General features: G+C 43.7%; 1 protein-coding gene across 2 annotated transcripts in view; it reads left to right on the plus strand.

The window, feature by feature from the left end:
* ARMC3 (armadillo repeat containing 3) overlaps positions 1 to 14,485 on the plus strand; it is a 103,812-nt gene that overhangs the window by 61,224 nt on the left and 28,103 nt on the right. For both annotated transcript variants that reach the window (XM_077809455.1, XM_077809456.1), the window contains exons 10-11: positions 4,381 to 4,630; positions 7,012 to 7,148. In XM_077809455.1, coding sequence (XP_077665581.1) covers positions 4,381 to 4,630; positions 7,012 to 7,148 — 387 coding nt within the window. The remainder of the gene's footprint in view (positions 1 to 4,380; positions 4,631 to 7,011; positions 7,149 to 14,485) is intronic.

Consider the following 14,485-nt stretch of genomic DNA (forward strand, 5'->3'; position numbering starts at 1 on the left):
AAATCCAGGCAAAAACTCCTTGAGTCTGGTTTGTAAGCTGTTTGGGTCGTGGACTGTCTTTTTGTTCTGTATTTCTACAGCACCTAGCATAATGGGGTCCTGGTCCATGAGCAGGGCTCCCAGGTCCTGTGGTAATACAAATAATTAAATAATGAACTAATTTGTTAGATAACACCCTTGTCCTAACAAATAAAGAACTGATTATAGATTTGGTTTCATTTTAATCAAATAAAAATTAATGGTAATTTAGGTACAAGTGATCATCGCTTGATCCGCCCCACCCAACTCTATAGGCTTTGGAGCCTGAGCTCCAGCCCAAGCCACAACTTCAAAGCTCTATCTACAGAACTATTTTTAGAGCACAAGTGTGAGCTTTGCTAGCCTGAGTCTATCAAGCCAGGATAGGAGGCTTGCTCTCACGTACTCCAAAATACTGTGTAGACATATCCTTTCTTTTGCACCCTCAGGATGCCAATAGTACGAATCAAATTTTCATCTGATCCACACAAAGCATTGTGTTTCTTCCCTCCATGCATCTTGGAAAACCTGTTCTCATTATGGAAGTGTAACCCATGGTTTTATTGTTAAGTTTGGTTTAAGTTTTGAACTAATAGCAAACCTCTTCATTATGTATGCAGAATACAGCTGTATCTTGTCCAAATTTATAGCACTTACTCTTTGAGTACAGAAGGAATTGCTGAGAATTTTCAAGTAAATCTGTCTTTTTATCTGTGTTAAAATTCATTTTAAAATGGGTCCTTCATGAAATTTAGTACTTAGTGTCAGACCATTACTCTCCGCTGAAGTGATATCATGAGGGGGAAAATGAAAAAAAAAGCGTCTTTAAAATCAGTTTTATCTAATCTGGGAACACAAACACTAAAATGCATTAATCATAATTGTATGTTTATAGCATGGCATCACTACAGGGCAGAGTTAAGATTATTTGAGGGCCTTAATTCTAGAGCGGGGCAGGAAACAGTTTCAGTTTTGATGAATTAGTATTTTTTGACAAAAAAAAGATTAGTCGAAAAATTCCTGACCAGCTCTACTGAACTCTGCCTTTCTTTTAATTGTATCCTGACCTCTGAATTTTCAGGACTTACGATTATTTTTTTAAAGTAGCATTGTATTAGCTTTAATAAAGCTAGCACAAGTAACAATAGTAGTGTAGATATGGTAGTACGCGCTAGCTGCACAACTACAAGCCCAGTGGGGAGCTGGGATACATACTAAGGTTGCTAGCCTGGGCCAACGTATCCACATGACTATTGTTACCTGTGCTAGAGCTAGATTAAAGTTAGCATGGGTAAACCTAATTGTGCTACAATCACGCCTTCACTTGTGCCCCAGATCTCCATCTGCAAAAAGGGGATAATAGTACTCCCCTACCTCATAGGGTGTTGGAAGAATAAATCCATTAACGATTGGGAGGCACTCAGATACTACAGTAATGGAAGCTGTATAAGTAGTTACAATCTTCACTTATAGTGTAGACATACCCTAAGTAACTTTCCCAAGGTCACGTGGGAAGGTTATGGAAAAGTAAGGAATTAAACTGAGGTCTCACAGATCCTATGCTAGCACCCTAATCAAATTGGTGGACTCCTTCTCCTCTCCTGCAAACCCACACTTATGTACTTATGCAGGGCTGGATACAATATTTCCCCTTAGTGTTCGAGCTCCTGTTAAAGCCTGATCTTGCAAGATGTTGCATACACTCAATTCCTGTTGCCTGTTGGTGTCATTTTTACTGGAATTTTTTTCAGTCTACTCGATGTTAGCCTTGATTAGATTTTGGAAGCAGCAAAAACAAAGATACCAAGCTTCAGAACTTTTTACAAAAGTGGAATCTGGGATTGAAACTTAGAGGTCTTATGTTCTGAATGAGATTGCAGAGTGGAAAGATCTGCAGTACTCATATATGTTTTTATCAATAGCTTGACTCACTTGAATGGCATGAATACTTCTTGTCTACTTGATAATTTTGGGCACATGATTGTTTTACAATTGGGAGAACTACCTGAGAGATTGGTATGGATTTTTGACAAGATCCATTCACCGGATTCTTGTTATGGTTAAAAGGAGAGTAGCACATCCAGATTTCTGTTATTAATATGTTGACAGGAAGTTACCGAAGCTAATAAAAAACTGTAAACTTTTCTCAAAAAATAAAGGAGTACTTGTGGCACTTTAGAGACTAACAAATTTATTTGAGCATAAGCTTCGTGAGCTACAGCTCACTTCATTGGATGCACGAAAGCTTATGCTCAAATAAATTTGTTAGTCTCTAAGGTGCCACAAGTACTCCTTTTCTTTTTGCGAATACAGACTAACACGGCTGCTACTCTGAAACCTGTAAACTTTTCTGTTGCAGTAGCAATGTAGATAAGATCCTGTAATAGGGAGTTGACAGTTTTGAAAGAATATGTACTGCAGTAAAGATCTAAAAATAAGAAAGCACAAGGAAAATTCAGATTGCCATCTGTATATTTCCTGTGTTAACAGCATTGCCAACTTTTGTTTAACAAACAGATCATCCCAATGTAAAATTACTAAGAAAAAATAGTAAATTGGGCATATGCCTCAAGTCATTTGATCAAACAGCATATACAAACTTATAAGAAAAAGAATTCAATTCTTACAGTGATTTCTACTACTGTGTACTACTGCAAGAACCAGTAACATTGATATTAACAATAAGAAAAAAGGAGAATGCACATTAGGACAGGAGAAATTAGAAATCCATCCACAGTTTAGCTGGGGGTGGGGATCCCAGGGAACAAGGGGAATAAACCTGAAGCTATAGAAAGAATAACCATCCAAACGTATTTGAAGGAAGTAAGATATAGTCCTATCAATCCTCTTTTTTTTTGTCTAGGACACTTAGGGAAGTAGACACATTTTCCCCAAAAGGCGCTATGGTGAGTTGGTAGCCCAGAAAATGTACACATTTTCAACATGAGCAACTCAGAGCTTTGCTGGGAATCACAGCATTTCCGTCCCATCCAATCCAACTTCTCTCTTGAGGGCTCGGATCAGGAAAAATCAGGATTTTAGAACCTTTATAGGTAAAGTCAGCTGCTGCTTTCAGGATTTTTTTTCTCCCAGATGTTAGACAGGGAGATGATAATGATGGCATTCCCTATATTGTCCTTATTTTATGGTTAGCGCATAGGTCCTTTTGTTAGACATGGCTTCCTAGAAGATTAGATAGTTCTTTTACAACTTGGGCTTCAGGCTCAAAGTTATTTAGGAATCCTACAAGTCAATATTCTGAGTGTTCACCTGTTTTTCTAGTATTTCCAACCTTCTTTCCATTGCAGACTTATGATTAACAACAAATTTTTCAAGTCTGGATGATTCTTCTGCTGCTTTTACCCTCTTAGTGCCTGATTCTGATCTCATTTACGCTAGTATCAATCAGGAGCAATGCCATTGACATCCACAGAGTTACATTAGTGTAAAATTGGTGTAAGAGAGAGCACAATCAGGTGCTCTCAATCTGCACATGGTTCAACCATGTTCACCTGTTCCATGGTTCAGTGGTTATCACTTTTTCTGTGTGCTACACCCTAAGATGTCTCAGTGTCAGGGATTCCCTGGGTGGCATAAAGCCAGCACAGCAGCCCTCTTCCATTCCCTCTCAGTTCCCCCATCCCTGGGGCAGAGGATGATTGAGTTGGCTCACAATGTAGTTTTGAGCTGCTACATTTTAAAGTATGTCTCCGCTGCAATGGCCTCCCAAGGGTCCCTTCACCTGCCAGAGATTTCTGGAGCTCAGCCTGTTTTGACCATGTTTCCTACCTGCCCCCAACATACAATGAGCACTGAGAGGGGATGGAAGAGGGCTGCTGTGTTGGCTTAATGCCATCCAGGGAAGTCTACCAGAAAAAATATTATCAGTTATCGCTTTATGCACTATAGTCCGCATTTTACAGAGCTAGAGGGTTAAGGACTTGATTTTTCAGAGGTGCTGAGCATCTGCAGATCTTCTTGACTGGAAATGGAGTTGCAGATGTTCAGCATCTTTAAAAATCAGGCCATAAGTCTTTTTCTCTAGGCCTCAGAAGGAATCCATGTCTGAGCTGTCATGAGAACTCAGGAGTGTCTGGCTCTTTGTCATCTGTTCATGCTGTGCCTTTCTCAACTCCACCCAATGAATGAAATGTATTACTGGTATCAGAGTATTTTTCAGGTTAGGTGCATTTATATACTGTAATTCAGAGTTGTACAAACAATCACTGTTGTGTTTTCTAACATTTTATTCACGTACTTTTTGAGCTAAAATATTGATTTGGTTTGTAAATACCTTAAGTTTAAAAAATATATATTTGGCTTTAAAGTAATAGAGATTTTCCTCCACCCCAATTTAACTAGTGCTGTTGCTGAAGCTGAAGGAATCGAGCCATTAATAAACGTCCTGAGTGCTAAGAGAGATGGGACTGTTGCTAATGCAGCTACAGTACTAACAAATATGGCCACGCAAGAGCCATTACGTTTCAGCATCCAGAGTCGTGGTGTTATGAATGCAATTGTAGAACCACTACAGTCTACCAACAGCCTGGTACAAAGCAAAGCAGCACTCACTGTGGCTGCCCTTGGTTGTGACGCTGATGCAAGAACTGAGGTAAGTCTTACGTTACCTTTTATCTGCTCTGTGGATATTTATTATATTTACTTTTTTAAAATAAAACTGATGTTTGTGTTTTGCTGACTCTGGGACCAACACAATTTAATATGTGTGTCTGAAAAAAATCCTTTATTTTATATAGAGTAAATCAACTTGTGTCTCCTTAATAGATAAATTCTCATTCAGATAGAATCATAGAATATCAGGGTTGGAAGGGACCCCAGGAGGTCATCTAGTCCAACCCCCTGCTCAAAAGCAGGACCAATCCCCAATTAAATCATCCCAGTCAGGGCTTTGTCAAGCCTGACCTTAAAAACTTCTAAGGAAGGAGATTCCACCACCTCCCTAGGCAACGCATTCCAGTGTTTCACCACCCTCCTAGTGAAAAAGTTTTTCCTAATATCCAACCTAAACCTCCCCCACTGCAACTTGAGACCATTACTCCTTGTCCTGTCCTCTTCTACCACTGAGAATAGTCTAGAACCATCCTCTCTGGAACCACCTCTCAGGTAGTTGAAAGCAGCTATCAAATCCCCCCTCATTCTTCTCTTCTGCAGACTAAACAATCCCAGTTCCCTCAGCCTCTCCTCATAAGTCATGTGTTCCAGACCCCTAATCATTTTTGTTGCCCTTCGCTGGACTCTTTCCAATTTATCCACATCCTTCTTGTAGTGTGGGGCCCAAAACTGGACACAGTACTCCAGATGAGGCCTCACCAATGTCGAATAGAGGGGGAGGATCACGTCCCTCGATCTGCTCGCTATGCCCCTACTTATACATCCCAAAATGCCATTGGCCTTCTTGGCAACAAGGGCACACTGCTGACTCATATCCAGCTTCTCGTCCACTGTCACCCCTAGGTCCTTTTCCGCAGAACTGCTGCCTAGCCATTCGGTCCCTAGTCTGTAGCGGTGCATTGGGTTCTTCCATCCTAAGTGCAGGACCCTGCACTTATCCTTATTGAACCTCATCAGATTTCTTTTGGCCCAATCCTCCAATTTGTCTAGGTCCCTCTGTATCCTATCCCTGCCCTCCAGCGTATCTACCACTCCTCCTAGTTTAGTATCATCCGCAAATTTGCTGAGAGTGCAATCCACACCATCCTCCAGATCATTTATGAAGATATTGAACAAAACCGGCCCCAGGACCGACCCCTGGGGCACTCCACTTGACACCGGCTGCCAACTAGACATGGAGCCATTGATCACTACCCGTTGAGCCCGACAATCTAGCCAACTTTCTACCCACCTTATAGTGCATTCATCCAGCCCGTACTTCTTTAACTTGCTGACAAGAATACTGTGGGAGACCGTGTCAAAAGCTTTGCTAAAGTCAAGAAACAATACATCCACTTAGTTAAATAATAGTTAGATAAACTTAGTTCAGTTTGGCATGAGCACTCGGAAAAACTGAAATATAGAGGACCCTCTGTAATCTTCATTTCATTGCTGTAGATATACATAAACTGAATGGGCCAAGTTCATCTCTGGTGAAGCTCCAATTATTTCAGTGAGCTTTCACACCCTATGAAACTTCAGAAACATTTAAAATTAATTTATCCCCCCAAAAGGACCTTTTTGAAGCTCAGAAGCTTCCCTTATTGTTCTTTTACTATCCGTCTTCAGGCCCTTGTGGCACAGTGATTAACCCTCTATTAGGAGAGTTGGACATGACTCTTGTAAACATAATTCATGGAGAAGATCATTAATCCTTTGGTCAATGGAACCCAGTAAGTGAACCTGTGCCTACTTATTTATCAATGGCTGTGTTTTGACTCTTCTTGCACATACACACCCCATAAATAGAAAACCTTCTCAAGGGTCAAGACAGCTGGTCAGGTCAGGAAATATGGGGCATGGGCTTATCCATTTATCCGTATCTACATACTGAGAACATATTTACCCCTGAAAATTGGAATGACGGATATTTCCATGAGTATTTGGAAAAAGTACTGGAGCACCCCAGGAGAAAAGGTGTTAATGAGACTATGGCATACATACAAGGCAACACAAATTCATATATATTGTGATGTAAATTAGTTGCCAGGATGCATCAGAACTCTGAGAATGTTTTACAGCTCTCCATGGCAACCTTGGGATGTACATTCTGTACAATTTTTAGAATGTAATCTAATAGTTGACAAAGACACCGCCAATAGAATGGGTATGTGTATTTTTCCAGCCCACCCTTAAGCTTCTTTTTCTATTTGGAGTGTGCAATAGATGCAGAAAGCTTGTATGTGGACATTCTGCCAGTCCGTTCCATCCACCTGCATAGCTTCTCTTCAGGACTTGAGAGTTTCAGAGGGGTTTGCACAGACCTTCCTCAGTGGGTTGAATGTAACTCTACATGAGCAATGTTTTTATATTTGTTTTTAGTTAAAAAATGCAGGTGGACTTGAACCACTCGTTAAACTGCTACATTCTAAGAATGATGAAGTCAGAAGAAATGCCTGTTGGGCTGTTATGGTTTGTGCAAGCGATGAACTAACAGCAGTTGAACTTTGCAGGCTAGGGTGAGTAGAAGTAGTATCAGGGCTTAGCGGGCATGGTTTGGATGAAGATGCTAACAAAGCTGTTGTTTGTATATTTTTGATTTTATACCAAAGTTAATTGTGCATTTCTTAAAATTAAATTAGTTTCACGATGTGACATTTATTTCAGAAGGAAAGTTATAGATTCTACATGTCAACTATACTAGAAGAAAATAGCTTGAAATGGGGCCTGCCTGCCTGAATTTATGGAAGCATTCTCAGTATTGTTACTATGATGGAACTTAACAAAACTATGTTTAACGTTAAAGGTGAACTTTTAGCAACAAAATTTAGGGGCCACCATGTAAAGGCCATATACAATTGAGATTAACACTATGGGCCAAATTCAGCCCAGATGTGAGGAAGTGCAATCCCATTGGGGTCAACAGGATTTTTATATATTGAGATGTGTACAAAAAAAGTGCCTATCCAGGGTTCTGAGTGCCTTTGTCATACATAAAATACAATCAAGCAAATACCAACAAAATAAATGTAACAGTCTCCCCAGACCTAGGAAGGGAAAAATACCCACCCCAACTACAAACCAAATGATGAAAACCAAACCCTAAAACTCCACCCAGAAACCAACAGGCAGCCATTGCCTCTCACATGGAACACTACTGTAATGTGCTTCTGATGAGAAACTCCACCTAACCAATGAGATACAACATTCTGCGTGAGCTGCAGTTCCAGGTTGATTTAAGGTGTAACCCCACATAGAGTGTACCAGGGTAAATTTAATCTCAAAGGGACAATGGTACAGATCACAATAAGGTTGCATTTAAATGGTTTCAATTGCCTGATGGACATAGATGAAAAATACTGTTCTGATCACTTCAGGTATATATTCTTCTAATAGCAGCTGCAGTAATCCCAGACTTCAAATTCTGGCAATGAATGAAGGGCAGATATTGTTTTTGTTATATCTTCCTACTACATGTCCCGTATTACCAACAGAATTGCTTCTGTCTTACTTGGACTGAGCATCAGCCAGTTAGCCCTCATCTTCGCCCCATTCTCAGCCAAATGCGTAGTAAGGAAGTTGATAGTACTGACTGGGCAGATGAAATAGACATATAAGGCCTTATCCAAAGCCCATTGAAGTCAATGAAAATACTTCCATTGACCAAATAGGCTTTGGATCAGGCACATTAAACTGAGTGTCATCAGTATACAATACTGTAGGCAAACCTCCTTAAATCTCCTAATATATCCACATTGAAGAGGAAAGTGGGGCAAGAATTCCCCATCAGAAAATCAATGGGGCAGAAAAACAATTTCCCACAGTTAACACCTTGAACCTCCCTGATATGTGGGAATGAAGCTACTGAAGAGCAGCTGTGTTTACTCCTGCTAGGTGAGTGAACAACAGGTGAGTGAACAACAACTCATGGTCAACAATATTGAAAGTCTGTGCACAGATTGGTAAAGGCCAGGGCAATATGAAGTGTCTAATTACTCAGAGAGCTGTCTTTCTGTGACCTTCATGATAATTTTTACAAAAAATGGAAGATTACTGGACAGTAGTTGGACAGCTTGTCAGCTCAAGTGCCATTAACAAGTAATGGTGGACAACGGCTTTCCATATAAAAGCCAGCAACCTGCCTTTCCTAAGGGAGGCATTGATCATCTCAGTCAACAATGTATCCAGTTCTTCCCTGGTGTTCAGCAGGCAGGAAGGACATAGGTCTGAAGCACAGGTTGTGGCTTGAAGAATTCCCAGTACTTCTAGTACCTCAGTGAGCATCACAGCCCTAAATTTAACCTGAGACGTTTGTACCTACTAGATATCATCCTGCACCCACAAAGCAGGCAGTTCAGTCTGAATATGTTTGATTTTTCTCTGCAAAGACACTTGCAATTTCTTCAGTGGTTGTCACTTGTATCAGACACTGTGCAAAACCAGCCTGGATTGGTCAGGTAGTATGCTGCTTAGGTCAAATCTGCTGATAAAACATAGCAGACTCTGTGGTAGAAACAGAGAAACTCCTCTTTCACACACCATAAAATTTCAAAAATCCTTTATTGCACAATTGGTGAGATTCAGCACAAGGCTTTCCCCATCAGCACGCTGACCATTTTCCATCTCATTTTAGTGGTCACAAGTCATCTGTAAAGAATGGATTTGCACAGATTACACAAAGGCTGAATTTTGCTTCCAGGTACTGAGGCCTGGTCTACACTACGAGTTTATGTTGGATTTAGCAGCGTTAAATCTGAATTAACCCTGCACCCGTCCACACAACGAAGCCATTTTTCGTCATAAAGGGCTCTTAAAACCGATTTCTGTACTCCTCCCCAACGAGGGGATTAGCGCTGAAATTGACATCGCCGATTCGAATTAGGGTTAGTGTGGATGCAATTCAAAGGTATTGGCTTCCGAGAGCTCTCCCACAGTGCACCATTGTGACCGCTCTGGACAGCACTCTGAACTTGGATGCACTGGCCAGGTGTATAGGAAAAGCCCTGGGAACTTTTGAATCTCATTTCCTGTTTGGCCAGGCGAGCTCATCAGCACAGGTGACCATGCAGTCCCAGAATCAAAAAAGAGGTCCAGCATGGACCGAACGGGAGGTACTGGATCTGATCGCTGTATGGGGAGAGGAATCCGTGCTATCAGAACTACGTTCCAAAAGATGAAATGCCAAAACATTTCAAAAAATCTCAGAGGCCATGAGGGACAGAGGCTACGTCAGAGATGCAACACAGTGCCGTGTGAAACTTAAGGAGCTCAGACAAGCATACCAGAAAACCAAAGAATCAAACGGATGTTCCGGGACAGAGCCCTAGACATACCGCTTCTATGCTGAGCTGCATACAATGCAATGGGGGGCCGCCACCACTACCCCACCCCTGTCCGTGGACTCTGATGACGGGGTACTCTCCGCCATGGGTGAGGATTTTGCAGATGAGGAAGAGGAAGATGAGCTTGGGCAGAGCACACAGCACACCGTTCTCCCCGACAGCCAGGATCTTTTTATCACCCTGACTGAAATACCCTCCCAACCCAACAAAGCCAGAGAAGGGACCTCTGGTGAGTGTACCTTTTTAAATATAATACATGTTATAAAAGCAAGCGTTTTTTAATGATTAAGTAGCCCTGAGATCTTGGGATGCATTCTTGGCCAGTACTGCTACTGGAAAAGTCTGTTAACGTGTCTGGGGATGGAGCGGAAATCCTCCAGGGACATCTCCGTGAAGCTCTCCTGGAGGTACTCTAAAAGCCTTCGCAGAAGGTTTCTGGGGAGAGCAGCCTTATTCCGTCCTCCATGGTAGGACACTTTACCACGCCATGCTAGTAGCAAGTAATCTGGTATCACTGCATGACAAAGCCTGGCTGCGTCTGGTCTCGGTGTTTGCTGGCATTCAAGCAACATCCGTTCTTTATCTCTATGTGTTATCCTCAGGAGAGTGATATCGTTCATGGTAACCTGGTTGAAATAGGGGAATTTGATTAAGGGGACATTCAGAGGTGGCCGTTCCTACTGGGCTGTTTGCCTGTGGCTGAAAAGAAATCCTCCCTGCAGTTAGCCACGCAGTGGGGGGGCCATTGGCGCTGAGCTGTTCGCATTTGGCTAGCAGGGATCTTCCCTGATACCAGCCAGGCGGTGGGGGGAGAGGAAAAGCGATCATCCCAGAGAATTGGATGGGGGTGGGGGGTTAGTTTGGTTTCTGCCGCTGCACGTTAACAGGAAAACTGCAGCACTACATGGCGAACTCAACGGGCTTTCCTTGTACGGGAAAGGAGGGGGCTGCTGTTATGAAGGTTATAGAAGCCGAAAGACTATGGCTTACCGTGGCCGCCTGCAAGCCGAATTCTGTTGCCCGGCCCTGCGTGTGCGATCTCTAGCACCAGAGCCGCAGGCACCCAATATAAGATGCAAAATGCGACCTTGTACCCAAATCACATGTGCTCTGTAATGTGAATAGCGTTGTTTACCGGGAAAGAGTACAGCCATTGTTCTGTAAAACGTATCTTTTTAAATACTTCACTCCCTTTTTTTCCTCCAGCAGCTGCAAATGTTTCAAGCCTCCCTCCTCCGTCCCATAGGCGATCTCAGATAAGGCAGCCAAAAAAACGCACACGCAATGAAATGTTCTCTGAGCACATGCCGTCGTCCGGCACTGACAGAGCTGTGTGGAGGGACACAATAGCAGAGTACAGGACAGTGACCGATGAACGTGAGGAGAGGTGGCTGCAGGAGGATCAGAAGAGGCATGAGGAAATGCTGGGGCTACTGCGGGATCAAACGGACATGCTCCAGCGTCTGGTGGAGGTTCATGAACAGAAGCAGGATCACAGACTGCTGCTGCAGCCCCTGCTTAACCACCCTCCTTCCCCCCAAGTTCCATAGCCTCCTCACCCAGATGCCCAAGAACGCAGGGGTGGGAGGCTCCAGGCACCCAACCACTCCACCCCAGTGGACAGCCCAAGCAACAGAAGGCTGGCATTCAACAAGTTTTAAAGTGGCCTTTTCCTTCCCTCCTACCCTCCTCCCACACCCCACCTGGGCTACCTTGTGAGTTATCTCCCTATTTTTATAATCAATTAATAAAGAATACATGTTTTTTAAATGATAGTGACTTTACTTCCTTTGCAAGCAAACTGTGATCGAAGGCGGGAGGGTGGGTGGCTTACAGGGAATTAGAGTCAACCAAGGGGGTGGGTTTTCATCAAGGAGAAACAAACAGAAGTGTCACACAGTACCCTGGCCAGTCATGAAACTGGTTTTCAAAGCTTCTGTGATGTGCACCGCTTCTTGCTGTGCTCTTCTAACTGCCCTGGTGTCTGGCTGCGTGTATTCAGCAGCTAGGCGATTTACATCAACCTCCCACCCCACCATAAACGTCCCCCCTTACTCTCACAGAGATTGTGGAGCACACAACAAGCAGCAATAACAATGGGAATATTGGTTTCGCTGGGCGAGTCAGTAAACTGCGCCAGTGACCCTTTAAATGTCCAAATGCACACGCTTCCACCATTCTGCACTTGCTCAGCCTATAGTTGAACAGCTCCTGACTACTGTCCAGGCTGCCTGTGTACGGCTTCATGAGCCAGGGCATTAAGGGGTAGGCTGGGTCCCCAAGGATAACTATAGGCATTTCAACATCCCTAACAGTTATTTTCTGCTCAGGGAAGTAAATCCCTTCCTGCAGCCATTTAAACAGACCAGAGTTCCTGAAGACGCGAGCGTCATGAACCTTTCCCGGCCATCCCACGTTGATATTGGTGAAAAGTCCCTTGTGATCCACCAGTGCTTGCAGCACCATTGAAAAGTACCCCTTGCGGTTTATGTACTGGCTGCCTTGGTGCTCCGGTGCCAAGATAGGGATATGCGTTCCGTCTATAGCCCCACCACAGTTAGGGAATCCCATTGCAGCAAAGCCATCCAGTATGACCTGTATATTTCCCAGAGTCACTACCTTTGATAGCAGCAGCTCAATGATTGCGTTGGCTACTTGCATCACAGCAACCCCCAGAGTAGATTTGCCCACTCCAAACTGATTACCGACTGACCGGTAGCTGTCTGGCGTTGCAAGCTTCCACAGGGCTATTGCCACTCGCTTGTGAGCTGTAAGGGCGGCTCTCATCTTGGTATTCTTGCGCTTCAGGGCAGGGGAAAGCAAGTCACAAAGTTCCATGAAAGTGACCTTAGGCATGTGAAAGTTTCGGAGCCACTGGGAATCATCCCAGACTTGCAACACTATGTGGTCCCACCACTCTGTGCTTGTTTCCCGGGCCCAGAATTGGCGTTCCACAGCATGAGCCTGCCCCATTAACACCATGATCTCCAAATTGCGGGGGAATGCGGTTTTAGAGAAAAGTGTGTTCAAGTCCTCATCACTGCGCTGCCGTTGCTTCCTTGCCTGTTTTTTCAGGTGCTGGTTCTGCATACACTGCACGATAATGCGCGAGGTGTTTACAATGGTCATGACTCCTGCGGTGAGCTGAACGGGCTCCATGCTTGCTGTGCTATGGCATCTACTCCTGCTCGGGCAATCATGAGAAAAGGGCGCGAAACGATTATTTGCCGTTGCTCTGGCGGAGGGAGGGGCGACTGACAACATGGCTTACAGGGTTGGCTTACAGGGAATTAAAATCAACAAAGGGGATGGCTGTGTGAGAAACAGAATGGCCCCCTCAAGGATAGAACTCAAAACCTCAAGGATAGAACTCAAAACTGGATTTAGCAGGCCGTTGATTTCACAGAGGGAGGGAGAACAAAATGAATACAAAACAAATCTGGTCTATTTCTTGTTTTGATCCACTTTGTCTATCTTTATACATCTTGCTGGCAGCAGACTGTGCAGTATGATCACTAGCTATCGTCATCTCCTGGGTGCTCGGCAGAAGACGGTGCAGTATGACTGCTGGCCATTGTCTTCTGCTGGCAGCAGATTAAAAGTGCACTGCTGGTAGGACTGAATCGCCATGAGATGAAACTTAAAAGGGAAGTGACCTGGGTGAGTCACTCCCATGTTCGCCCAGGCGCCCCGACCTCATCGAGGTCGGTTAAAAGAGCACCCTGGACTACGTCGACAATGGCTACCAGTCATACTGCACTGTCTGCTGCCAAAAGGCAATAAACTGCTGCTGTGTAGCAATGCAGTACCGCGTCTGCCAGCACCCAGGAGATATATGGTGCCCAGGAGATTTATGGTGACGGTTAGCTGTGCAAGCTCCATGCTTGCCGTGGTATGGAGTGTGCACAGGTAACTCAAGAAAAAAGGCGCAAAACGATTGTCTGCCCTTGCTTTCACGAGGCAGGGAGGGAAGGGGGGCCTGACGAAATGTACCCAGAACCACCCGCGACAATGTTTTAGCCCCATCAGGCACTGGGATTTCTACCCAGAATTCAAATGGGCGGCGGAGACTGCGGGAACTGTGGGGTAGCGACCCACAGTGCAACACTCTGGAAGTCGACAGTTGCCTCGGTACTGTGGACACACTCCGCCAACTACATGCACTTAGAGCATTTGTGTGGGGACACGCACAATCGACTGTATAAAAACGCTTTCTACAAAACCGACCTCTATAAATTCGACCTAATTTCTTAGTGTAGACAAGGACTAAGTCAACGTAGTTGTGCTGAAACATCACAAAAATTAATGCCGTGCAAGATAATTACTCTTTTCTTCCTCTACATGGACTCTACAATCTCCATACATCAGCACCTGAGTTAGCTGTGTTAGCCTGCGAGGCTTATGAAAGAACCGTAACTCTTCTGTGGAATTGTACATTTGGTTATTTTGTACTATAAAATATACATAATACATAGTTAACTCACCAGGTTCTTATATGAGGTCAGATTATTCTT

This window comes from Eretmochelys imbricata, chromosome 2, assembly GCF_965152235.1.
Source record: "Eretmochelys imbricata isolate rEreImb1 chromosome 2, rEreImb1.hap1, whole genome shotgun sequence".
NCBI lineage: Eukaryota > Metazoa > Chordata > Testudines > Cheloniidae > Eretmochelys > Eretmochelys imbricata.